Source organism: Xiphophorus couchianus, chromosome 4 (assembly GCF_001444195.1).
Source record: "Xiphophorus couchianus chromosome 4, X_couchianus-1.0, whole genome shotgun sequence".
In the NCBI taxonomy this organism is placed as follows: Eukaryota; Metazoa; Chordata; class Actinopteri; order Cyprinodontiformes; family Poeciliidae; genus Xiphophorus; species Xiphophorus couchianus.
The window spans coordinates 1,992,591-2,020,448 of NC_040231.1; the positions used below are offsets into that span (position 1 = coordinate 1,992,591).

Sequence of the window (27,858 nt, forward strand, 5' to 3'; positions counted from 1 at the left end):
CTTTGTTTAGTTTCGTTTTACAGCTGGCCGCCGCTCGCCGAGAAGAACCCGGCTGTGTTAAGGAAGAGACGAGCCAAACGTCTTGTTCAAAGTTTTAATAAATTCTTCCTCAATCTCTTGCTAAAATCCGTTTTAGGCATCATGGACGTTTCCGGCTGTAAACAGCAGTAAGTCTTAAGGATCCGCTGCTGCTGAGATTCAGTGTGTGGCCCCAGAGGAACGTAAATCTGCGATAGGGAGGGTCTGTGTGGGGATTACAAGAGGAGCGCAGCTGCTTCCCTCTTTGTGTGCAGCAGCTGATTGCTAAAAGATACAAAACTAGAAAACTGCGTGTGTGTGTGTGTGTGTGTGTGTGTGTGTGTGTGGGGGGGTGTGTGTGTGTGTGTGTGTGTGTGTGTGTGCTGGCCCCGGGGAGCCCAGCAGCGTCAGAGCAGCGGGGGGGAGCAAACAATACCCAGCATCTTCAAAGACACTGTCAGTGCTGGCTGGGGACGCTGCTGCAGCACGTAAAGTGATTTTAATCTTTGAATATGTTTACAATGTTTTCCTATGTAAAGGCCTGTGGCAACAGTGTTCTCAGTCAAAATGTAAAACCCAGATGAATTCCTCTGGTTCCAGAAAACGTAAAAGAATCACAGCTAAGTGGATAATTACTGAAGCAGGACAGTTTTCTTAACAAAGAATGTATAGATGAGTTTTGGCAGACAAGAAAAAAAAGGTCAGAGTGAGCGCTCTTACTTTATCAGAGAACATCTGAGCATCCGTCCATCCGGCCTGATCAGCTTTATGTAGCTGCTGAAGAAATGCTAATAGTGAAGCTAATGCTTCATTCAGCACTTTTGCTAACTTTAAACATTTTCGGATAACTTCTAAAGCGTTAATATACTTGTCTGTTTTTCAAACCTTCAGCTGAATAAAGTTCAACGTGTGTTGAAGTTTGTTTACCACCTGTTCAGAATAATTCAGTTAGAAGTTCATGGTCATGCTCTTATTTTGAAATGGTTGAAGACGCAGCAGTTCCGTTTCCTCTCCTCTCATTCTCTCTCTCTTCTAACTTTATTTCAAACAGGAAACATACATGAACAAAATAAAACACAGTAGAGAACAAAATCTAAACATAAATACAATATTTAATGATCTTATAGAATATGTAAATTATGTCAAAATAAAATTAGTTGAAATATTTCAACGACAGATAGCACTTTAGCATTAGCTTCTGCTAAATCTTTAATGTTAGCAGAACTATTGTTTATGACTAGTGCTTTAGGTTTAGTACAACTAACTTTTTAGTTACTGTGCATACCCACAGCATGATGCTGCCAGCACCATGTTTCATTTTGGGTGTGGTGTGTTCAAGGTCAGTTTGCTGTTTCCATGCAGTAGTTAGTGGTAAACTGCCAATAGGAAATCTTAGTTTGTGTGTTGAAGTTTATGGTTTTAATCTGACAAACTGGGAATCAATAAATCTGTAAGACACTGGAATTAAAACGATGTTTGTAACCTGGTGGATCTCTGCAGGTTGGGAGATTTATCTGTAAAAACTCTTGTTGATGTTCACCTGCACTAATCAGCTACAACACCAAATCATTTTCTTTCTCAGTGTCTGAGCCAAATGAATGAATGACAGTTTGACTGTTTGTCAGCATTTTGACTTCCTCTATTCAGCCCTCAGTGTATCATGAGCTTAAAGTTGCTTTGTAGAGCTAAATGTGACTTTCTGCTTTACAGAGTTTGAGTGTCAGATTTTTCTCAACCTTCCTACAACCTTCTCATCTGAGTTTGTAAATCTGCAATATTTGAAAAAGCAGTAATTTCATAAATATGATAAATTTGAGATGAAGACAGCAGCTCTGTTGCAGTATGCTGTAAATGTTCACAGCTCTGTTTGGTGCATTATTTTTGAAAATATGGTTCCTACAGATAAGTTTTCCCTGTCTGATGCCTTTCTGTGTCCTTCGTGGAGCTTCTCTGACTTAATTACTGCAGATAAAGAAGACATAAGAGGTTCTGAAGTGGCTTAAGCCTGGAGAAGGAGACGGATTTATCTCTCATAAGAAAACAATAAAGGCCTATCTCTCAGCAGCAGCAGCAGACTGCTTCTGGCAGATTTAGGCAATTACAGAGAAAGAGGAAAGCTGCCACTGCTCGTCAGCTCTGAACCATAAATATGTGTTTCTGCACTCGGTGCTTCACACACGGAGGAGGAGAGAAGGGAGTCAAACACACTGAGCAGACAGGAGTTCCCCAGAGAGCCTCCCTCGGTTTGTTTCTGGGTTTCCAGGCTCAACTGGAGTGGAAGGATGTAGTCCAGGTGAGCTGCGTCTTTTCAGCTCCAATAAACCGGCTGTGACGGAGACGGATCCAAAGAACGAGGAGACGGGCTGGAGCGATGGAGCGATGCTTTCACTGCTGTTTTCTCTGCTGGTCCATTAGGCGTGTACGGAGAGCCAACTGGGACAAAACTTTCAAAGTTTCTCCATCCAGTGGGAGGGAGGGATTTTTACAGGAAGGGTTACATTCACAGAGAGAGTTTGTTAAAATGAGAAAAGTTATTTATTTAAAATGAACAAAGGTTTATTTATGGGATAAAACATATGGAGGCGTAATACATAACAGAGAATGTGCTTGGGTGTTTTTTAAACCATCACAAAACCAAACAAAATGATGGTGATGTTTTCTTGCTTATATTCTGACAATAAGTGTAGCTTCAGTATTTTGAAACCAAACCAAGCCAACAGAAGTACAAAGTGAAAATGAGTCACATGCAATATACAAATCTAGACAAGAAAACATGCAAACATGCATATATTTTCAATTTTCAGCAGTTAAATTAATTTTTATGCATTACTTGAGTAGAAATAGTGAGACTGTAAATGGAGAACTGAAGGAGGGTAAAGACTGATCCCTGAGGTTCACCATAAACCAACTCATGGAAGTATGATCCAAATCGAAAGGTTTTATGGTGTTTAATGTTGCAGGATTGTGAAAGGCTGAAACCGACAGATAAAAGGTCAAAGTAGTTTGTTTTTAGGGAAAAAATGATTTATTTTGTTAGAACAGGAAAACCTAATGTTATAAGAGATTTATGTCTAAAAACTGAGAGAAAATTAGATTTTGGGTGCATTCACACCAGCCTTGTTTACTCCACTTTACATAAACATCACAGAAACTTTCCATGAGAAGAAAAGACAAAGAAATAAATCCAAATAGTTTGGATTATTTCTGAGTAATTTTCTCAGAGTTAACTCACCATGTGACGGTTGGTTGGTTGGTTGTGTCTTTTTCATGATGTCACACAAACAAACATCAACATGAAGTTAATAAATCAATTTTCAACCAGTTTCTGCACCACAGAGTTAATAATGTGGAAACACGTTTTCACTGAGGATCTCTAAAGGTTTACATATTTATCATTTAAATTAACATTTATTATCACAGTGACTACATACTAATTAGACCAGAGTGCAAAACAAAAAATTAGATGTGAGACTTTCCTGCTCCAAAAGGAAAAATAAATAATATTTTTGTAATAATTGTTTTTTTTTCTTAAAACTGCACAACCAATGATCATACCATGCTTCATAATGACAGCAAATATATATATTTTTTTCTAATTTTATTGATACTGAACACTGTGAACACATGAGAAAACCAGCTAAATTATGGCATCCTCAGCCATCAGTGCCTCCAAAAGCTGATTGTTTCATTTCCCACAGCCAGGTAGCCCAACAGTGACTCAAAGTAAATGAAATTTCTTCAGTAAAAACAGATTAATTTAGTGAGCAGCGTATTAATAATCAGTGTGTGAAACACTGGGAGCTGCAGATGAATTTATTATGAGCAGCAGGCTTGTTTTGCCTAATTTTCCCCAATACAGAGAGCAGTTTTTGTTCCAGTGACTGCAGGTTATGATTAACTCCAACACAGTCATCACACTCAGCCCAGTTATCATTATTATTATCTGAAAAGCTGCACTGCTGCTCTCTTTCTTCCTCTCCTCTCATGAAGCTGCTTCTTCTTCTCTAACTGTGAATTTTCTGCAGAACTTCCAGTTTTCCACCGGATGGACGAAATGCAGACTTCAGCAGATAAAATCTGGAAATGCTGCAAATTATAATTTTTAGTCAGTCGTGTTTTTATCTGATTGTCTTCTAGTCTGCTTCAGCGAATTGAACAGGCAGATAAAGGACAGATTTCTGAGGCGGATGAAGTAATGGGAGTGGAGGGCAGCTGTTTCTGCGTTTCAGACTGGAATGGAGAGCAGCAGAGCTTCATAATTATGAGCTGCGTATCGCAGGGTAACAATGTGTTGCATAAATAAACAGCAGCATGAAGCACCAGAATGCAAAACGGAGCTGATGGCAGCAGACTCCGGCTCGTTCTGCCTGAATTCATCTGAACTATAGACTAAAACACCCAGGAGAACGTTTCTCAATATGTAGCTTAGCTCCAAATGAGGCCGGCTGTTTTATCCGGGGTCAGAGGTCAGTGGCCTCTCATTTGCTGATGTTTTGCTCTGATTGTTCACTTTGTTCCCACTAAAGGGGACGATGATTCAGATCCGCTTTGTTAGCTGACACTGTAGAGTCATTTTCTATATTCTAGTCAAAGATTGCTGTGAGGAAAAGTGCTGCAGGATGGAAGGTTCTGGGTTTGAATCCTGGACTGGACTGGTCCTGCATTTAGTTTGAATGTTCTGCCAAAGTGAGTGCATCGTTGTCCGGGGCGTCCACACATCCTGAAAAGGTCTGCATCTTAAATTACAGCCCAAAAATGTCTTAACTTTATACAAGTTAGCCTTAAATACATTGATCAAGACTGTTTATTTCCACATATTGTATTTTTTATTTCTCTCTGAACACTTTTCAACTTTCTTGTGTCGCGTCTCAAATCTATGTGTATGAACTCAAAATTTCACACGCACAAATGTTGCCTGTCGTCCTACTGGAGGAGAGCAAGCGACTGCTGTCACATTGTTCACCTTCCATAGGAAGAACAGATCAGTCTGGAGAGAGCCACACAAAACACAAATCTGCTGCCAAGGGCCACAAACCACCCGCTTCGGATGTTATCATCCCATAGAATGGCGATTATCAGTGGTTATCAGCCCCATTGAATGGCCTCAGTTGGTCCCTGCTCTACCTGCTAGCAGGCTGTTATCAACCGTTATCAACCATTCTATCGGTGATAACAGCCGCTTGTCGCTAATAGAACCTTTTTTTAACCTTTTTTTTAAAAACCTTTATTTATAATTTATCTGCGAATTTGAACAGGATATTAAGAATTTACTAAAAATACAAAAGCCAAACGTATCCGTCATAAGATTTTAATTAGGTATTGTAACAATCGTTACAGTATTTAAAAACAACTCACTAAAATCTAAAACCGGAGTTTTTTGTTTATTTTTGTTCGCTTTTTTAAAGACCTATATTTCCAATATGCCTTTTATTTCTTTGGATTTTTTCCAATAATTCACTCAAAATAAATGCCAAAATTTAACATACTTGGTTAATTTTATTGGATCTTTACAAGACGTGTTCTCTCAATACATGCCGTGTTTTTATCTTCCGGTCGTGCAATTTTATATATATATATATAAGCATACAATGAAATTAAAAGGTATATTCTAGAGTTATGTAGTGTTATGAGTTGTCCAACCTCATAGCCTTCCACTAGGTGGCTGTATGTACATCCGAAGTTGCTTGCAATCCATTAATAATGATAAGAAGAAGTTAGGGTTGGCCCTAATCTTATTTTTAATTAAAAAAATTAAAAAGAAAAATACGGATGGATTTGCTCATATGATTATATGAAAATCTGTGTTTGTACCATATGAAAATGTTTAATATTTGTATTAGTAGTAATAATAATAAATTACGGATTGCACCCGACAAAACATTAGAGAAGAAGAAGAAGAAGCTTACGTCATTCGACGCGACACTTTCCACGGTCGGAGCTGGTGAGTAGCCCCTGAATCTGTCAAATAAAAATGTAGTAAAAAACCTCAAAAGACCGAAAGTCTACATTTATAAATCTGCTGATGGTAGTTCTATGAGTTAATGTTAGCGAGTATGTGGCACAGCATGTGTTTGTACAGATTTAGACACGTTTTTAACCCTATTTGGTAGAAAAAGAGGCTACTTTAGCTCCCTAAAGTAGCCTCTTAAAAGCCAGTCACATTCAAATGTAGCTGTCCTTCATACCTTTAATAACAATGTGCTAAAATTTTGTTTCATATATCTTAAAAAACCGTATACTTTTCAGTATACTAGTTTATATCAGTATATTGATTTAATGTTAGGATTCTATCATACAGTTCATTACATTTCATCGTTTCCCACAGTGTATTATAAGCCCTGAGGCCATCATTCTTTATTTGTTGCCCCACCAGGCTAAGCATTGTTTATTTATTTAAGTCTTTGTAAAACGTTTGCATTTTCTATGACTTTATAGTTATTGTTCAAGTATTAATCTTTCAATAACACATAATTCTCAAAATGTAATTTCAAATTTCCCGTCAACTTTTAACATTTTTTATCTCAAAAACATGACCACCTACAGGATGACTGACTGTCATAAAACTCAACCACCGGGCTTACCATGTTTTCTGGGGGATACCCTGCAAGCACAATGCATGCTAATATTTATTTATCACATACCAGAAAAAACATCTACCTTCTGTTTATTCATAGTCATTGTTGTATTTTCTGTCTTTGTTTTAGGTTCAATGTCAAGAAGAGGTATGTGTAGCATCTCTTAAACATTGAGCTATACAGCGAGATCTAAGAAAATATGTGTTTGTCCCGAATATTATTTTTTTATATGCTCTGCTTTTTTTCATTTCATGATAAGAGAGAACACATATCTCGGAGGAAGCGAAGGTCTTCCTCCAGAAAGCCTATAAAGAAGGGATGACCAGGGTGGGATCTCCACTGGTTGGAGCGGCATCCCAGGCCACTGGCTTGCCACCGTTTGTCATTGATGTATGTTTACCAAAGTTCTTTCTAGCCGTTCAATTTCAGAATTCAGAAGGCAAGATGCAATTTTATATAAAAATAAATTCAAGCTTCCTGTTTTGTAACAAGACTTTTGTGTTTTTTAGAACTGGATTGGAAACTATAGAAGAAAAAAGCCATCTTCTTCTCAACCTAAAAACAAGAAGTTATACACCAAGGACCTGTCTGGTTACAACCTGTTCTGCAGGGATCAGTTAAAGAACAAAGGTGAGAGAGGATTTACTGTAGCTGTTATGTTGACAAGCATTGTTGTGTGTATAGCTAGCCTGATCATTGCAATTCTCACTTACAGCACAGCCTTTGCTTTCTCCCCTTGACTCGGATTATCTCCCGCAGACGTTTCATTGTGCCAATCAGTAAACAGAAGGAGAAGTTGTTAAGACTGCCAATTTTCTGTGCTGTTTTAGAATTGCAGTCCGCCTGTAGTTGTAGCAAAGTAAAGGAAGCCATTCAGTCTTTGTTGGCCTTCCAAATATGGAATTAACATGGACAGCTGCCTCGATGAGCTCAGGTCTTCTGTCTTTGTAGTGACAGATTTTATGTATTTATTTATTTTATTTTATTTATTTATTTTTTTGCAGCGAATGCAATTTCAAGTAGAATTTTTGGCATTGAACTGGCACATGACATACGTCACAGACAAACATTAGCGATTGGGTAAAATTTAACACCTCTATAGAGGTGTTAAATGAGTGTTAAGTGAGCAATAGTGTCTCAATAGCCATAGCCCAGACCCTCTGGATGCTTCAATGTGTAGTACAATGGGTCATTTTTTTACCAGGCTATTCATAAACTTAATTTTTGGAAAAAGTATCTTGCCTTAGTTATTTTGTAGTTGTGTAATACTTGCATTGTTCTGTTCGATTTACTTTCTAGAACAGTGGTTTCCAAAGTTGATTCTCAAGGGCTGGAACCTTCATGCCCTTGAGCCATGATTGAATCTAGGTTAACACACCTGGATTCAATCATGGCTCATTAGAAGGCCAAAGAAGAAAATTGACATGTTGAGGAGGTTACAACCACCAGACAGAGAAGTAAAACAAGCGGTCCTTATTGGAAGGACTTCATTCAGTATCCCTTTCCATGTAATAGGGGGGTTTTTTTGGGCTTGTTTTAATCATACAATTCCATTTGAAATTGTATATATGGTTTTTATATCAGATTTATATTAGAAATAAATCTCTTTCCCTGTGACAATTCTATTCAGTGTATCCCAACAGATACCTGCTTAGTTATTTGCAATTATGGTCTGTGATGGAATAGTTACTGTAAAAACTTTGCAGAAGCAGATGCCAACTTACAACGAGAAATGAAACAAATATACCCTGGAGTATGGGAAATTGTCCTTTCGTTCATTAAAATTAATAAAGTACAATGTTGTGTTGATTAATATTAGCCTTAAGAAAACCTTTAATCGTTCACACTTCACAATGTGTACTTGAGAAATACTGTTTAAGCCATGTCCTGGATACTTGTACTTCAAGTTTTGATATTGCATTTTATTGTACTCATATTGAAGATATGTTGGAAAAACAATTTCAATAATTATATTTTATTCTTTGTATCAGACCCCGGGAGGAAAGTTAGGACACCAACTGTGGAAGACATTTTGAATGCAATCTGTGCAAATGGTAAGTTCGTTGCATGTCTATCCTGAATGTCCTCCATTACAATGTTGTTATGTATGTTATGTGGGTATATTACAAAGTGCACTACACCCTCGGTAACACAATATGTCTGGTCTTCCTTAGGAAAACATGTATTCCGGACGACTTATAGGTTTTCAGATACAAAAAGTGTGGGGAGTCCAGCTTTGTCTTTAGGTCACTCTGACGTACAACCAGATATGTTTAAGAAATTATAAATATTCCATACTTAGATAAATCACATACGCTTTGGGGTACGTGTATTGGGTGATCTCATTAGTGAGGATGTAACACCTTTCAAAATGTTCTATATGGCTATTATGTATAGTTGGATTATAGCTGTACTGTCATGTCAATGTCTGCAAGATTCATCTCAGCATTGATATTGTGCTTGTACAAAAATTTATGTGTAATATAGTGCATGTGATGCGTTTCTCATGCTAAGACTGTTGAACAAATGTGGTTGTGACAATTAGCAAGTTGGCAAGTCTCACAACAGCTGATGTTCCCTCTGAACAATAGTCACATTCACAAATGCGGAATACAGAAATATTTTATTGTGAGCTGTTAAAAGTAATAGTTGCAGCTGGTGTCACAGCTGACATAAATCCAAATACTTTGCAGCACTATGTTTGGTTATGTTTTATTGCTTATTCAAACCACTTGAGGTGGAGACCATCAGTCACACAACAAAACACAGAAAACTCTCATTCCCTATGTACATCAACCACATTTCCAGCTTTAATTAGTCAAGAAAACTGGTATGAGGTTTGAGATCTATCCAGGTACACACAGAAAAAGGTGCATGAAGGCCTGAAGGAAATAAAGCAATCTTGTGTTTTGATTTATAATGATTGAGTGTTTTGATAATGATTAAGTTGAACATGGATGAATACAATAGGTAAAATGACTGTATGTAAGTAATCACTGAATGATTCTGAAGTGTACGAATCATGATCTGTAATAACATGACAACAATGAAATGATTAAGGTTTGATGATTTATAATAAGTGAAAGAGGTGATTAATGCTCATGATTAATGCTTAATGGAAATCAGCACATAGTTTTTAATATTTGACTGTGTTTGAAAGTTAATCAGAGAAAAGCACATAGTTTTTAATGTTAAAAGGAAAAGGGGAAAAAGGAGAAGGGGAACTTGTGAGTTCCTGCTGTCGCAAGCAGTTCTGAACAGATGGCCAGACGCACAGGATGGGTGGGGCGGTATGGTTGGCTAAGAACAACACGCTGAGGAAAGGATGGTACTTTCCATCCCAGCCAGCAGACAGGAGGGGCCGAAACCACGTAAACTAACACTCCCCATACACATATATGGCGGAGAACTGTATATAAGCAGACGGAAAAGGAGAAGTTCTTGTTCTTTGTCTGCGGCACCGAAGTAGAGCTAACACGAAGAAGCAGATCGAGGAAACAACAGCAGACCACACCCTGGAGCCACGGGAAAAACTGAAGCTTCGTGCCGCCAAAGGGAGACAAGTTCCAATCGTCCAACCCGGGTCCCTGATTCGATCGTCGGTCTTGCCTCAACCCAAACATTGCAACAGACTTGGAGAAAAGACAAAGGTTCCGGAGGGACAGGGAGTTGGGTTTTCAAAACAATTGAACCCTCTCTACTTTGCTTCTATTCTAAAGAGGATTTTTCACACAAAGGACAAAGATTCAGACCAAGGTTTTCGGACGTTCCTGTTGCTAAAGATACACCACCAACTGGGTATGAGTCGAACTTGCTTCCTAAAAAGCTATCTCAGAATCTGCGACATAGGTTAGGGAAAAGAGACAGTAGGGTATGATTGTACATGTTGATCTTATTACACTGCTCTTGAATTATATACAATTTATTATTGATTTGTATGTCACATATCCCTGCTTAAGCTTGCTTAATAAATTTATACTCTAAAATTCTAATGAGGTTGGTGGACATTGGAATTAATTGAGTCATTTACTCATTTTTCAGTTCTTTTAATAAAGGTAAAACTAATGTACATGGTTCTAGTAAAGAGGAGGCTTCATGATTTCCTTTGGTGAGAGTAAAATAATGACCCAGGGACTTACATCCAAGTCACTAAATCTAGTCTAGTCGGTTCCAAGAGCTAGTTATATTTTAGAAAGCGAGCTACCGTTAACAGAAGTGGTTATTGGAATTATGCAGCTGTGAGGGCTACTCAGCTGACTGTTTCTTAACTGAAAAGGGTCGTAACTTCTGGATTGGAGGTAGTTAGAGCTAAACGAATCGCTTTCGACACCAGTTTAAATAGATTATCTCTTATAGATCTCTTTTAGGGTAATACCCAGGTCTTAGAGATTTTCCGGACCTGTTAGACAGAGAACTGGTCAGTAGTCAGCCCCGGAGGGTGTGACGAAGTGGGCGGGGCTAGCTATTGCAGGATAACGGACATGGCGCCCAACGTGGGGCGGAGCCAAGTAGGCGGGCCCTAATAAACCAAGTCAGTAAAAACAGAAGTGTGATTCTGAATAGCTCACTTGGATGGTTAACTCTGAGGGAATAGAGTTAACGGTGACTGATAAGGCCGTCAGTCACAACCCTTGCAGTAACTGTATAGCATGCAGGTGAGGGAAAGCTTCTACTGAGGATAAGTGATAGTATCCAGACAGTGAAGCCAGTAGCCAACACAGCCTGGACCCATCCCTACTCGAGAGCGCAAAGAGAGGCTTTGGGGGATAGGCAACTCGAAGACAAAGACAACAATGAATGAAGAAGAAAGAGGGGAACTGGATCCCCTGCAAGAGCCAGCAAAGGGACAAGGGGCAAGCAACATCAGCCAAGACGGGGAAGATCATCAAACCCGTCTTTCCCAAACTACTATATCACAACTTCCTGTAATGTTGATATTACTCGGTGATGGATTGGATTCCTGGACTGGACCACTGAAAAGGACTTTTTTCGAATCTCATTATAGTACCCACGAGAACAAAGTTCGGGATATAATGAACTACATGATACAGACCCAGATATACTACTGCTCCCGACTTAACGATGGCCACCGACTGGGGGTCGCCAAATGCCCAGTGAAAGTTGCTAAGAAGTTGGAGATTAAAGAGTGGCTAGAATGGTTCGCCGAGCTCCTTGAGGGATGGACCGCTGGTGAGCTGCGGATTGTCTACAGCCCCTCTGGAAAGTATGACGGAGTAGTGAAGACAGCCACAAAGGCAGCGGGCATCGACGGGATCCTGACAGAACAGCTAGCTAGAGGGGTAAGCCAGTACAAAGAGTGTAAAGAAGCCCTGCAGAGACTGTCAACCTACAAAGGCATCAAAAGAAAGGAGCAAGCCCCGGAGAAGGCGGAATCGGAGGTGGCTGAGGCCCCCTCTCGACTGCCCAGCAGAGCCACAACACCGACTAACCAGCCGAAGCAAGATCAGCAGGACCTGATAGACCTGACGGATGGCGATGACGACATCCCAGCTCGACCGGGAGCATCGCGGAACGACGAGATCCCCTCTGAGCAGTCAGAAGAGGAAAATCACGAGGGATCGCTCATCGACGGTTTCGCTGAGGAACAGTTGGAGCAAGCGGCCAGGGACTGGTCCCCTCGACGGGGTCAGGAGTTCGGGTTTCATCCCCGAGTCCACAGCACGGAAAGGAGGCAGCTACTGCCACCTACGGAGACTCCAGCGGGCAGCAGCTCCGACGAGGACGGGGAGGAATCGGATGAGGAGCTATGGGACCCCGGCCGCCCTAAAAAGAAGACCCAGAAGTCGGATGTTTGGAGGAGTACCCGAGAGTTGGCCAAAATACCATCAGAGACCATCAGCTTAAGGCTGCAATCCGGGCTCATGATTTACCAGTTTATTGGAGGAATATGGGACCTTGAAGGTGACGGGCTGATTGTGTTCACCAATGATAAATACAAGATCCACAATCGAAAGTTTCGACGCAACCTTAAAAACCAAGCTGGGAAATATTACCAAAAAGATTCAAAGGTGTTGGAGGCTTCCTGCAGTGAAAAAACTAGAGGAGACGTAGTGATGATGAAGGGCTACAGTCTCCCTTATGGTGCCGTAATCCTGGTCCCAATTGATGTTTACAAGAAAGGAGGGAGTCTGGAGGAGTATCGGAAGAAGATGTGGCATGGACTCGAAAGGGGCCTGGTGACCGCCAGCAACGATAGCATGAGAAGGGTGATGGTGAGCGTGCAGGGACTAAGATCGGCAGATTTGCCAGGGGACACCGCCAGGGCGGTCACAGAGAACGGAGTGGTGAACATAGCCAAGACCAACAGTCATTTCTTTGTGTTCAAAGAGGTGGTGGTGGTAGTTGACCCCCGTATGCATCGACTCCGTACGGAGCAAGGTGTACGAATGGCAACTGAAATGGAGGAGCAATGCCGCATCAGCCACCCAGCAAAGGAGATCAAGAAATATCCCTTAAAAATACCCCAGAGTGGAGTTTCAAACACCACCCAGACCGACAAGGCCAAGGTTATGGAGCCACTCAGGATAAAGTTAAGGGAAGCACCAGTCGGGCCAGAGTCCCAGGCCGCAAGATATGTCAAAGAATTCTCATTCGAGGGAAGCAGCAGTGAACTGAGGCAACCCAACACGGACAGAGTCAAGAATGAGCAGCCGACGGTCCAGAAAGAAGTAGGACCGATGAAACCAGCCAGGATTCAACCGCTGAACTCCCCCAGGAGGGAACCTCTTCGACAACAACAGTATGAGGACATCAGCGACTCGGAGGAAGGAGAAGAGCAACAGGAGATCGAACATTCTGAAGAAGAAGAAGAAGAGAGTGATCACGGCAGCATCTTCTCCGACCCAAAGCAACCACCGACAGGGCATAAGACACTCCGAACAGGACAGCACCGAGGAAAGAAGAAAGAAATAGAAACCTTTGACATCGAGGGTTCTTCTGAAAGACTGGCGAGAGACGTGACCTGGGGCCCCGTACAGGCTAAAGACGGACGGCGTACGTATGTACCAGAGGTCGGTCAGACAGAGTACCAGATTCCAGCAGGATGGGCCAGCAGGCTGGGAGACAAGGTACTACTCGAGGTAGAAGCGACAGTCGGGGAGTGGGCTAACATCCTGATGACACCATCCTGCTCTACCCTGACAGCACACTATTCCCTGACCACCAACTTCAGGAATGCATACATGGGAATTATGTATGATGTGATGCTGCGACGACTGAAGAAAGCGGCCTACAAGTACTCCAGGGAGACTCGACAGAAGCTGGACGAGGTGTCGGCTGATGAAGAGGAGCCGCAGGCGACGTCTTCAGAGCCAGGACCACAGATCCCGCGGGGACCACAAGGAGTGTCAGCCCAGCCACCGGCCACTACTACCGGACAAGATGCATACGCAGAACTAAAGAATCTAAGGCTGGTGATTCGGAGTAAAAACGCAGACGAAAATAATGAGGAGTATTTGAAAGATGTCTGGCCAACTGTGCTATCTACCACCAACCACGAAGGGGCCAAAAAGTTGTGGCTGACCAGCGTGACTGCGGACCCGATGGTTGGAACAGAGTCAGCACAGAGTAACTATGAGAGATTAGTGTTGGAGGACATGGACGACGAAGAGTCCCAGGTGAAGAGGGCTAGAGGACGGCTGGACAAAGGAAGCCGGTTGGAACCGCTTTGGCACACACTAAAGCAAACCGTTTCTCCCGCGAGGTATGTGAAGGTACTGCGTGAGGTGACAAAGGGACGAAGAGGAGAGATTGTGTTTGTAAAACTACCAGTGAGAAGCACAACCGTGGCCCAGATGGATGTGGCAGTGCAGGGATTCGACCTGGAGCAGCAGTACTACGAGGACAAAAGGAAGAAGGAGGCTAGCCAACCAGCCAAGCCACCTGGAAGGGTCAACATCAGACAGCCATCCAACTTCCAGAACAGGCCGTTCCCGCAGGGCACACAGCCATCCAACTTCCCGGGCCGGCCGTTTCAACAGGGAGCACCACCATCCAATTTCCAAAACCGGCCGTTCCAGCAGAAACCACCAGGACCAAAAGGAAGACCGACCAACCCGCCGGCTTCACAGAATCAGGCAGGGAAAGGTCAGTTTCTGACGGATGAGGAATATAGGAAATTGAGCCCAGAACAAAGGACGGCCCTCCGTGAGTCCCGTAAAGCCGGGGCCGGAGGGTCACCAAAGTAATGGCGTCCAGGTCGCAGGTCATTTTAGAAAATGCCTACTGGGAGGGGGACGAAATCTACGCCAAAGTGGAGGGAGTACCCTACCTGGTGGACACCGGAGCGGAGGTGTCTATGACCCGCAAAGACCTAGAAACAGCAGGACACCTGAAGGTTCAGTTTGCTAATGGAAAAATAGAAGAAATGCCATACGGGACATGGAAAGGAGTAGTGTGGGTGAAAGGTCCTTACAATCTCCTCACAGTAAAAGACTTAGGTGAACTCAGTAAAAAGAAAGGCACACATCGCCGACTAGAGCGAAGGCTGACGAGCTTGAAAGCAAGATTGGTGAAAGTCGGCCCGACCCAAACCGGATCCGGGCAGCAGGACTGGTACAAACCGATTGACATACCGACGGTGACAGAACAGAAGCTCGCAGAGAGTGACTTCTCCCCGGATGGGAAAGAGAAGCTGCGTGAGATCATCGTTACAGCGCAAGTGGCACGGTTCAAGAACGATTGTGGGGATTTGGGTCCAAAGTTTGTTCATCACATCGAAGGTGGGGTTCATCCACCTGTCCGGCAGTACCCGCTGAACCCGGGAGCAGTCGAGGAGATGGACAAGATCGTGAAGGAGCTGAGCGCCCTGGAAATCATCAGAGAGGAGCTCAACCCGATCACCAACAGCCCCATCCAGGCGGTGAAGAAACCTGAATCGGCTGGAGGGGGTTGGAGACCAGTTATCAACTTCAAAGCCCTGAATCGGAGAACAATAGCGAACCGAGCCAGTTTAATCAATCCCCAAGGAGCGCTAAAAACTCTTCGAGTCAAGAAGTTCAAGTCATGCATCGACCTAGCCAATGGATTTTTCTCTCTACGCCTCGCCAGACAATCGCAAGGTAAAACTGCATTCACCCACAAAGGCAAGAGCTATGTGTGGCAAAGGTTACCCCAGGGATACAAGAACTCCCCAAACGTGTTCCAGTCAGCAGTGATGGAAGTACTGGGGGACGTAGGTGCAACTGTGTACATTGATGATGTCTTTATTGCTGATGACACAGAAGAAGAACACCTACAGAGACTACAAAAAGTGGTAGAAAACCTCACCAAGGCAGGCTTGAAGCTAAACCTCAAGAAATGTCAATTTGGACAGTTCCAAGTGAATTATCTGGGCTTCCAGGTCACGTCGGACTTGGGACTCTCAGATGGGTACAGAGAAAAGCTGACGAACATTCAACCGCCTCAGTCAGAGAATGACTTACAGAAAATATTAGGACTATGCAACTACGTCCGGGACCACGTACCCAACTATCAGAAGTATGCCAAACCTTTATACAAATGCCTGAGAAAGAGTGAGGAGGACGAGAAGGATGGAAAAAGACCCTGGGTTTGGACAGCAGCGAATCAACAGAACCTGGAAGAATTGAGAAAAGCCATTCAAGCAGCTGTGAGACTGGAGCCAAGAAGTTTGTCAGAAAGACTGGTGGCAGAAATCAGCTGTGAGAATGACGATGCCATGATCAAAGTGAGTAATGAAAATGGAGGCTTGGTTACCCTGTGGAGTTACACCCTGACTTCTGTTGAGAGGAAATATCCGCAGGAGGAGAAAGAGCTAGCGGTGTTAGCTCGTTACTGGGGTGTGCTGAAGGATCTAGCACAAGGACAACCAGTTAAAGTCATCACACAGAGCCAAGTTCATAAGTATCTAAGAAAAGGTACCGTGGAAAGTACTAAAGCAACTAACACACGGTGGGGAAGATGGGAAGACATCCTGCTGGACCCGGAGCTTGAGATTGGGCCAGCACGACCCACCAGTAAGAAGAAACCGCCAGAGACATCTGAGAAGCCAAAACAACCGGAATGGACAATCTACACCGATGGATCCAGAAAGGGGTCCGACCAGTCGGCATACTGGGGATTTATTCTGAAGCAAGACGGCAAGGAAAAATGCCGTCAGAAAGGAAAAGCTCCCGGTAGTGCTCAAGCCGGAGAAGTAACGGCCGTGCTGGAAGGATTGCTGGAGCTGGTGAAAAGGAAAACCAAGAATGCCAGGTTGGTAACCGACAGTTACTACTGCGCTCAAGCCCTTAGAGAAGACTTGGCCATTTGGGAAGAAAATGGTTTCGAGACAGCGAAGGGCAAGCCAGTGGCACACAGAGACTTGTGGAAAAAGATTGCTGAGCTAAAACTACAATTGGAAATAGATGTTGAGCATCAAAAAGCACACACGCATGAGGGAGCTCACTGGCGTGGGAATGATGAAGTGGACTGTTATGTCCAGCAAAGAAAGATCGTCTTTGTCGGTACCGAGAAGTGGGACAGCACTCCCAGAGGACGGGAGGTCCCAGAAGAGTACGTGGTTGAGGTCGTGCGGAGCGTGCATGAGGCCCTTGGACATGCAGGCGTACGACCTACCCGTAAGGAGCTGGAGGAGCAGGATCTTTGGATCCCAGTGAAACAAGTCCAACGCGTGCTAAGGGACTGTGAGGTATGTGGACAATACAACGCAGGTCGCCGAGGGCAGCGGATGGAGGGGTTATCCATCAAAAGCACGGTCCCCTGGGGTTCAGTCTGCATGGATGTTGCAGGCCCCATGGGGATAACAGGAAGAAGAGGTGAGAAGTACCTCTTAGTGCTGGTGGATTCTATGTCGGGGTTTGTAACTACAAAAGCAGCCAGGAAAGCAAACGGCAATAGTGTTGTCGGCATGCTGGAACAAGTATGCAGTGCCCTGGGAATCCCGAAAGAGCTGCGCACGGATAATGGGACTCATTTCCGTAATTCACAGGTTGACCAATGGTGTCAGAAGTTTGGAGTAATGCGAGTTTACTCTCCACCCTATACCCCACAAGCTAACGGAGTGGTGGAACGAGCCATAGGGTTAGTGAAAAGCTGGATAGCTAAAAATGCTAACACCAACAGTTGGAGCACACAGGCGGTGGAAATAGGGCAGGCCCTGAACGACAGAAGCAGAGCCGAGAGGCCCGCCCCTGCAATGGAGCTCAACCAACGGCCGTTCACCACGAAGGAAGTGGGGCGGAGCTCCAGCGACAAAAAGGAGAAGCTGACGCCCAGAGTGCCATTCCGAGAGGGACAGCGCGTGTGGGTCAAAGCAAGAGAGGAACCTGTAAATGCAGCAGTAAAACCCAAGTTTGAGACCACTGACATCGTCAAGCAAGTACTGGATAGGAACACAGTATTGCTGAAAAGAAAAGGGATTCAAGGAGTTGAGCAGCTCAAGCCAGTTCCTGACTAAAGTGAAACAGAAGCCGGTGAAATGGCCAGTGAATCATGTACCATTCCACCCTATATCGGACTGGCCACCGTGAAAGGGGTGGTTATAATTAGAAGAACACCTTCAGGGATTTGGGCAGGACGAGCCCTGAAGAAATTGGATTGGGCTAAAAAGGGAGTCCTGTCGGAGGAGCGAGAGATGCTGATATGGGCAAGAGCTAAAAGTCGCTGTCCGGTTTGTTTAGTAAACAACCCACTCCCCATCACCTGGGAGGGACCGGGCCGTGAGAAACCCAGGCAACAAGGAGCCACCGCAGAGATACTACAACATCTCCGCGTCTCTCCGGTTACGGTTTTGAACAACACCATCTGTGGGAACTGCCGGGTAGGTTATCTGCCCCGACTTCAGTTGGAGACCCAATGGAGCTGGCAGAATGAAGAACCAAAAAGCTGTTATTGCGTCTGGGATGGGGACGATCTCCATCACTGTTCTACTTGCGAAGACCAGCTGGGGAGAGGAGAACTGACTTTGACAGGTCAGGCTGAGGGATGGCAGGTGACGAGGTTTTACAGCTCGCTGCGATATTACAGAACATATGGACAAGTACAACCAAATCACGGGAGCCCCATACCGATAATATTACCGGGACCTTCAGCTCCCCCAAACACCCCAGAAGAAGCGGATCCATGGGTGTGGAGGAGGGAAGAAGGGCCCCATGATGTCCTGTGGGATTCTGTTCATGCTGCCTGGCCGTATGAAGCTGCCGGAACATCCCTGTCATTTCCACCATTGAACACCAGCCACTCCCCTGTGATCTTTCGGGTACATCGGCCTCACGCGTACCAACCATCAGCTGAGGGGCTAAGTGCACTCCCAGATGACACCAGAGACCAAGCCGTTAATGGGGGTTGGACAGGCCCCTGGGAGCTGACCACATGGGCACATCTGATTTTGGAAGTCATCAATGACTGCACAATTCCTGTGGTGGATTTACCGGACGTGCCAAGGGAAGATGGAGTACGCTGCTCAGATATGTATTACTACACCACTGAGGTGGACGGGTGGGGCAGCAATGCGGTAAGACCTAAGGAAAAGTCTTGCCTGTACTGGATAACAGCGGAGTCCCAGTTTCGGGATGGAGTATTGCAACACCCGGGAGGCGTGGCTCACAGAGCGGGTACGCCCTCCGATCCTAGCACCTCCTGCCAGATTCAGCTGTCAGTGCACATGATCACCGTCCCCTTTAAAGGAATCTACTCCGTCGGAGCAGCCATCAAAGTGGTGCCAGACGAGCAGAATTACGCCACCGTGTCCTACACCGAACCAGAGCCTCCTAAGAAGAAACCCAAGACTCACGCCTGGCAGAAGCTCGCTTCAGCATTTCCATGGAGGAAGAAGAACCAAGACTAACGGATAAACCGGAAGGAGGAAAACGAGTCGCCAAGTCCCAACGTCAGTCGAAACTCACAAGACGGAAAGGTACAAAGGTTTTTGTAACTAAAATGTTCAAAGTAGGAGCTGGAGTCTCGTCGGGACTATCAGATAAAGGTCCGTTTCTAAGACTCCCTACTACTTCTATACTACTTGATATGCCGAGAGAGGACTTCACTCCTTCCAATCCGCTCACCGAAGCATATTTTCTCAAGTACCTCATATATCTTCGACCCACTGATTTCCAGCATACAAAAAAGGTGGGGGAAAGTGAAGAGTACACGTCACCCCCTCCAACGAAGCCACATTTATTCATCCCTACCGCACCGCCTGCTTGGCAAGGACGAGGATCCAGTAACACGGTCCATTATGCATCAATTTCACCTATGAGCCCAAGATCTCTGCCATGGACTTTTAATACAGTGTATCACAGGGTACAGGGGATCGAACTACGGATACGGTGGGGTCCCCATTACCTTGAACCACTGCAAGGACTGTATTGTGAGATTTCACTTAATGACATGATTATTTGGACCACATCACCAAGTATGGCAAAAACCATAGTAAAGAGGGAAATGAATCCAGAATGTTATATATTTAATAACACCAGGCTTCCATTGAAATTGGAAATAGACAGGGTCTATCCCAATCCACCACACCAGAGGATTTTTACCCCGTCAACCTGGGGGTACCGCACCAGACTAACTTTGCATGGGCAACCTTTGTACACCTACATCTCAGTACCCGCCCCAATAGGGTACAATCACGAATCTTGGTATGACCAGGCGTTGAAAAACGGCACCGCCCAAGGCCCGTTTCCTCGACCGCACTATTGGAGGGTGTTCCACTGGAAGTGGGTGTGGAGGGGGTTGGAGCCCGACTTACCCTACCCCTCTCCTATATTTACAGCCTTGCAACAGAGAAGAGCCACCAGACGGGTTGCAAAGAACCCTGCTCAACAAGGCTGCATCAAGGCTTTAAGAAAAATTTGTACAACGCCTGATGCACCGGATCCCAGAGAATCACTAATCTGGCCAGGATGGATGCCATCGGCATGAGGCGCAAGCCTACAGACCAGGGTTGGCTGGATTCAACATCGGATTCGGACAGCTCTACTGACACTGACGACGACTCGGACACCTCTAACGAACCTTTGCTACGGAAAACAACTACGATAACAGGAAAATCCCTTTGCCTGAAAGGGCTGCTGACGCTTCTTGCTTTGCTATTTGCTGCTGCTGTTCTCGCTACGATCTTCTACTTCATCGGAGTTGGACCGTGGTACCTTACGCATACAAAGGTCACTTATGGACATTCCAAGTATGCCACCTTCAACTGCTGGAATACAAGCACCACGGCTATTTTTGTGCCATGGGACAACGAAACTTCTGCCCAGAATCGAACCGGATTATTCGCCAAAGAAAACGGCAAAAAGTATGTGGAAAGCCGAGCCTACAAATTGAACGACTCCTCTCTAGACGACCTCCTGAATCGGACCTGGGAGATCTACGCCTATGACTTCCTCACCACTGGAGCGCTCTGCTGGATACGGGTTCTACAGCGCAAGGAACGACGGACCATCAGGTGTAACTGGATTCATCCGGATCGAGGATTTCCAGAATGGCATTGCAACATGGCTTGTCGATCACTACTACTGTTGCCGAACCAGGGGTACTGGGATACCGAAGTAGTATACCCGGCCCCGCACAGGTCCTCAGGCTGTCGGGCCTGGCTCCCACGAGGGGAGTTTTGGGGTGACTATCACCTAAATTGCAGAGAGGATGTCAACGTCACAGAGCGATCGCGGGTTAACAGCACCTCCCGAAACGACTTTCTCGATTGGGCAACGAGGCCGCCCCCCAACGACAGTTTGACTAACATTACGGCCTTCCTGATTCGACAAGGTCCAACACGGTTTATGTACCAATCTGACCAGCAGCATTGTTATAGGAACCACTTTAGGTGGTTAAATGCCTGCCTCTGGAATAAGTTTGTCAAATGCAAGGGCCAAAATCACATTGTTACAGCTGTAGAAGAATACCGGTCAGATTTCTGGCACTCTGTACGCTCAATACGGACAGAAATTGAAACCTGGCTAAATAACACATTCCCATGGACGTATATAGCCAAAGACCAAACGTTCTTTGAGGGAGACTTCCCCGAGGGAGCGGTTCGCTCTCTTGCTGGGTTAGAGGACTTTCACATTGCCAACTTACGTACTCAACCCCTTCCAACTCCTGATGACCTTCTGAGCGCTCCTAGAGGCGACTTTGCAAAGATTGACAAATGTGTTGCGCGCCGTATCTTTGACAGCCTTAATAACACTTGCTGGGTGAAAACCCACTCGTCACCACGATGTGACCTCGTACAAACTAGCAAGACCTTCTATTCCACCTGGAGGTATCACTGCCCTGATCCTGAAGTCCTTCCGACCGCTAAATGGGCTTTACGGGCCTGGTATGAGGATTATTCTCGGAATTGGGACTGGGAATGGTGGGGACTTCAGCAAAAAGAACTTCAAGCCTGGGTTATACCCTGTCTCCATGAGTCTACCAATTATTGGATCAAGTACCAGTACCTCGCCACAGTTTATTCTAAGGACCGCATGATTTGGCCTGGGGTTTTTTGGAGACCTGAAAACTACGTAAACCCAAGACCTTGGCGCATGACTTGTAAAAATAACACAAGAAACATCCCCGAATGCGTGATTGGTTTGGCTAGAAGACCCTGCCAAACGGTTCGAGGTTGGGAACGCTACTGCGCACAGCACTATGCAGATGAGTATGACACTCACTCTTCAGAAGTTACTTGGCGCAAAATCAATGGCACATGGCGGAGGGCTATTGTGAGCGGAAAGACCTGTACCGACGCAATCCTAGGTTACCACCTCCAGAAGCGCAAGAGTATTCTGGGTCTGCCAGTTCCCTTCATCCCAAACCCCCTTATAGCCATCGCCGAAGGACATGCTTTCCGAAAAAGCATATGTGATGGGACAGTAGACTCCGGGTTTGACTGGATTGGACCTAATCTTTTGTATTCCAATCTCACCTGCACAATCTCTAAGGAGATATGGCAGAAATGTGGCGAAGGAGCGGACCAACACGACTGTTTCTGGTATGAAACTATGGGAGCAACCATCGTGACCGCAATCACCGAGGTTGTCGAAGAGGCTGCTAGTGTGGTGGAAGGGGGCCTCCACATTGTTGAGCAATGGCTGCTGAGTGCGCTGAGTATGCTGTGGCCATACATCCTGGGCCTACTGGGAGTGGCCGTGGCTCTAATCGTCGGCAAAGTCGTCCTAGAGGTGTGGCTGAAAGCGCTTTGTCGTTGCAAAAAGAGGGAGTACCAGCCCCTCCCCCCGAAGGAGGAGCCTGCTTCTGCATAAAAGACAGCTACCGTGTGCCTGCGAGCCATTCAATCCTCGCTGCAGCTGCCGACAACATCGGAACCAAAAGAACCACCATCGGACATCATGGCATCTAACTCTTCAACCAACACATCGAACCCCAACTCACTTTTTGCTCCAATTCAAGTGAGTACCCTTGAGCACTTAGGGGTTACCCTGGCCTGGGTACTCTACTGCCACACTGGTTCCTGGCCCAGGGGACATCCTATGAGGATCTTTGTTGCGCTACAAGGATATGTCAAGCTTATCCTACGACCCATCATCCTCCAGAAATGGGGGTTAGCTTCATCCCTCTTCGCTTGTTACCTGATGGGTCGTACCCGCATCAACTGGCGCAGGGGCGTTGTGGTCTGCCTATGGCTCGTCACCGACACCACAGCCCTGATACTGGAGTTGGTCTTTGGGGGTCGTCAAGCCACTCGAACCGCCCCACTTAAGATCCTCACAGCTATTCTAGAAGGGCTCTTCGCAGTATCTATCCTCGTCTACTTAGCGCGCCAGGCCTTGTCCATCAAAGGTCGGGGCAGGCGCATATGGCTACAAAAATGGATAGTTCTGGCTCTTTGGGCAACGGTTTGGGGGATCTTGGTGGTCCTCTACTGGCTTCAGGAAACCTCAGACCTAGCCATCGTTGTATGGATGATGACCTATGCTGCAATATTCCATGATTCCGCTCACGTCTATGATCGGGGCGAACCAGCTCCAGATCATGACATTCCGGTTCCTGTGATTAATTCTCCCTGGCTGGCAGCCCAAGCAGGCACACGAGCTTAAACCAGCTACACTCTCCGCTTTCGCTTTTGCATATTCGTTGTGTTATTGTTAATCCGAAACCCCTAATCGTGAAGTTACCTAGGTTGCTGTTTCTTCTCAGGCACCAACCTGCTGTGTGGGATGTGGGATCGCCGCAGAGTCCTATGGATTCATATGGGTTGCATCGTCCTCCCGCTGGTGTCACCGTTGCATGAGCAGCCGTATCACCGATGTAACGGCAATTCTCTGCGCCACAGGGCAAGGAGATTTGCCTTACATAGCGGCCTCCACATCTCGATCCCTGGAACGGGTGCACAAAATAGTGTGGACCTCTGCCTTTGGCCAAGAAGACGACGACCTTACAACATCTCCAATGCACACGGGACTCCTGCTGCCCGTGATTCAGAAGTTATGGGAACACCAGCTTACTCGACAATGCCTGCCAACTCTACACCTTCTCGATGGACGAGTTGTGGCAGTGGGCGAGTACCTTCCACCAGCGTGTCCCGTGTCGCCGGATATGTTTATCGATGTCGGATGCCAAACCAGCAGTGCGACTCACAGAAAAGGTACCCAAACTGAGATTCTCAGTTCATCTCACCAAGCGTGCCAGACAGAAGACACCCTCTTCGTGTCATCTCCTTCACCGGATCCGCCTTCAACCGATATGGATTTTCAGGATCTGCTGACTGAGTTGGAGGGATTCTGTGACAACCCACCGACACTGCCAGACTCTGACATGGATCTGTCTTCGCTTCTGCAGTCTTCCCTGGAGGACATTAGCCCTCCCGGATCAGCAGGATCTCCACTTCCTCCACAGTTGGACGCCGAGTGCTGGATTTCTCCGCCGTCCAATCTGACGGAGTATGAGGTTGTGGATGCCTGGACACCATCATCATCTCCGGTTGCCTGCTACGAACAGGACATCTTGACTGCGGATTGCGGTGATGGACTTGACCTCTTTTGACTTAGGACTTTGTGTTTTCTGCGATGCACCGTCCGATCTCAAGGAGGGGGTGTCAAGAAAACTGGTATGAGGTTTGAGATCTATCCAGGTACACACAGAAAAAGGTGCATGAAGGCCTGAAGGAAATAAAGCAATCTTGTGTTTTGATTTATAATGATTGAGTGTTTTGATAATGATTAAGTTGAACATGGATGAATACAATAGGTAAAATGACTGTATGTAAGTAATCACTGAATGATTCTGAAGTGTACGAATCATGATCTGTAATAACATGACAACAATGAAATGATTAAGGTTTGATGATTTATAATAAGTGAAAGAGGTGATTAATGCTCATGATTAATGCTTAATGGAAATCAGCACATAGTTTTTAATATTTGACTGTGTTTGAAAGTTAATCAGAGAAAAGCACATAGTTTTTAATGTTAAAAGGAAAAGGGGAAAAAGGAGAAGGGGAACTTGTGAGTTCCTGCTGTCGCAAGCAGTTCTGAACAGATGGCCAGACGCACAGGATGGGTGGGGCGGTATGGTTGGCTAAGAACAACACGCTGAGGAAAGGATGGTACTTTCCATCCCAGCCAGCAGACAGGAGGGGCCGAAACCACGTAAACTAACACTCCCCATACACATATATGGCGGAGAACTGTATATAAGCAGACGGAAAAGGAGAAGTTCTTGTTCTTTGTCTGCGGCACCGAAGTAGAGCTAACACGAAGAAGCAGATCGAGGAAACAACAGCAGACCACACCCTGGAGCCACGGGAAAAACTGAAGCTTCGTGCCGCCAAAGGGAGACAAGTTCCAATCGTCCAACCCGGGTCCCTGATTCGATCGTCGGTCTTACCTCAACCCAAACATTGCAACAGACTTGGAGAAAAGACAAAGGTTCCGGAGGGATAAGGAGTTGGGTTTTCAAAACAATTGAACCCTCTCTACTTTGCTTCTGTTCTAAAGAGGATTTTCCACACAAAGGACAAAGATTCAGACCAAGGTTTTCGGACGTTCCTGTTGCTAAAGATACACCACCAACTGGGTATGAGTCGAACTTGCTTCCTAAAAAGCTATCTCAGAATCTGCGACATAGGTTAGGGAAAAGAGACAGTAGGGTATGATTGTACATGTTGATCTTATTACACTGCTCTTGAATTATATACAATTTATTATTGATTTGTATGTCACATATCCCTGCTTAAGCTTGCTTAATAAATTTATACTCTAAAATTCTAATGAGGTTGGTGGACATTGGAATTAATTGAGTCATTTACTCATTTTTCAGTTCTTTTAATAAAGGTAAAACTAATGTACATGGTTCTAGTAAAGAGGGGGCTTCATGATTTCCTTTGGCGAGAGTAAAATAATGACCCAGGGACTTACATCCAAGTCACTAAATCTAGTCTAGTCGGTTCCAAGAGCTAGTTATATTTTAGAAAGCGAGCTACCGTTAACAGAAGTGGTTATTGGAATTATGCAGCTGTGAGGGCTACTCAGCTGACTGTTTCTTAACTGAAAAGGGTCGTAACTTCTGGATTGGAGGTAGTTAGAGCTAAACGAATCGCTTTCGACACCAGTTTAAATAGATTATCTCTTATAGATCTCTTTTAGGGTAATACCCAGGTCTTAGAGATTTTCCGGACCTGTTAGACAGAGAACTGGTCAGTAGTCAGCCCCGGAGGGTGTGACGAAGTGGGCGGGGCTAGCTATTGCAGGATAACGGACAAATTACACATGCAAACATTAAAGAAATTATTAAATTAGATGTACCACAAAATACAGTAGTACAGAACTAAAGCATAGATGCTTATCTTGCATCACTTGTTTAAATTTAAGGAAGTAGAAGACATCTCAAATTACGGAACTAATGAATGAGCAGGCAATAATTTGTTTTCAACATAAAAAAAATTGTAGAAATAATTACATACAAATCACACTAACCAATAGCTTAAAGTAGGGGTTCCCAAAATTGTTCCTCAATGGCCAGCACCTTGCATTTCTTAGTTCTGTTCCTGGTTTAATGCAAGGCCTATGAATAGGTTGACATGATGAAAAGTTTGTAACTTCCACCGGTGAGAGAACTAAAACATGCAGGATGCCCATCCTCAGGGCCCTAATTTTGACGACAATGAATAAAAATAAAAAGTATTAATAACAAAACTGTTTCAATATGTTTAAATATGCTGTTTACACAGAACTGATAGTAACGCTTGAGTTCAACATATTCCCGTATAAAGTATAATATGTTAAACATTACTTGAAGGTATGACCTACCTTGAGATCACATTGCAACTAAACTGTTAATTCTTCTTTAGATGAGCGGAGCGTAACAGAGCCTATGGGTTTGACGGAAGTGCTGCCAAGAGAACCGACTACAGATGGTATGCATTTAAATAAATTAAGGCATTATGCTTCTTTTATGTTTTTTAAACTACATTTGTCAATAAATGACTTATTTTTCTTTATTTAGATACTACGGATGTTTGCAACATCTGCCACTGTCTGTTCAGTGATGAAAAAAAAAATGCCAAGAAGAAGTGGCGTGAGTGGCGACGTTGCAACACATGTGAGCAGTGGTCACACCTGGCATGTGGATTCAAGAAAAACTTGTCGTCATTGTCAGACTCCCAGAAGTTGAGCCTTGTTATGTCTTTCAGAGCGAAGGTGAAACATTAACATGTTTAACGTTGAAAAATTGTCTGCACTGGGACTGCAAAAAAGACACTTCTAATTTGGTGACAGTTGTGACATCTGACAGCTGTCAATGTTAGCATTTCCTGTAGTTTTTTCTTAAACAATTGATAAATGTACAATGCATCAATAAAAGCTTTTGTATTGAAAAGATATTCTGTCAAATGTGAGTGTTTTAAATAGTAACAAACATTTGGGTATCAAACGAACACATCAGTGAGCATGTTAGCTGAACTCATTACTATTACACTTGAAAAATTTAAACATGGTAGCACAGATAATACTCTTTAGCAAAAGAATGAGTAAGATCTTTCCTTTTAAATAAACAAATTGACCAGGTTAGAAGACGACACGTTCAGGTAAAGGCACTTTCTCCCTTCGCGAAATCGTTAGGACAGGCATGTTGATAGGATACAGCTGGAGAAGATCCCAGTGTGGGATGCAGTAGTTCCACAACGTCACGTTACTATTGGCTATCAATGGGTGACACGCCACGTGACCAGTTACACACTTTTTGCCGCTTAATGAAAACTATTAATACGATTTGACATTAGGATTTCATTCTGTCGGATAATTTCAATTTATGACTGGAAAATGTGATTTACTTACTT

General features: G+C 44.6%; 1 protein-coding gene across 2 annotated transcripts; it reads left to right on the forward strand.

The window, feature by feature from the left end:
* The first annotated feature begins 5,052 nt into the window (after positions 1–5,052).
* Positions 5,053–27,402, forward strand: LOC114142505 (uncharacterized). 2 transcript variants are annotated; one of them, XM_028013817.1, is made up of 8 exons: positions 5,053–5,959; positions 6,723–6,740; positions 6,853–6,983; positions 7,103–7,223; positions 8,585–8,647; positions 26,872–26,937; positions 27,027–27,164; positions 27,246–27,402. In XM_028013817.1, coding segments are annotated over exons 1-8 (666 nt in total). In that variant the 5' UTR covers positions 5,053–5,832; the 3' UTR covers positions 27,248–27,402. The 2 variants fall into 2 exon arrangements, with proteins under 2 accessions (XP_027869618.1, XP_027869617.1); XM_028013816.1 differs by having other exon boundaries at positions 27,027–27,402.
* The last annotated feature ends 456 nt before the right edge of the window (positions 27,403–27,858 follow it).

Coding starts and splice junctions, on each gene's coding strand:
- LOC114142505 (XM_028013816.1), top strand. CDS start 5,833: ATGAAAATGTTTAATATTTGTATTAGTAGTAATAATAATAAATTACGG. Junction 6,984..7,102: donor TGCCACCGTTTGTCATTGAT/GTATGTTTACCA, acceptor TGTGTTTTTTAG/AACTGGATTGGAAACTATAG. Junction 7,224..8,584: donor GGATCAGTTAAAGAACAAAG/GTGAGAGAGGAT, acceptor TCTTTGTATCAG/ACCCCGGGAGGAAAGTTAGG.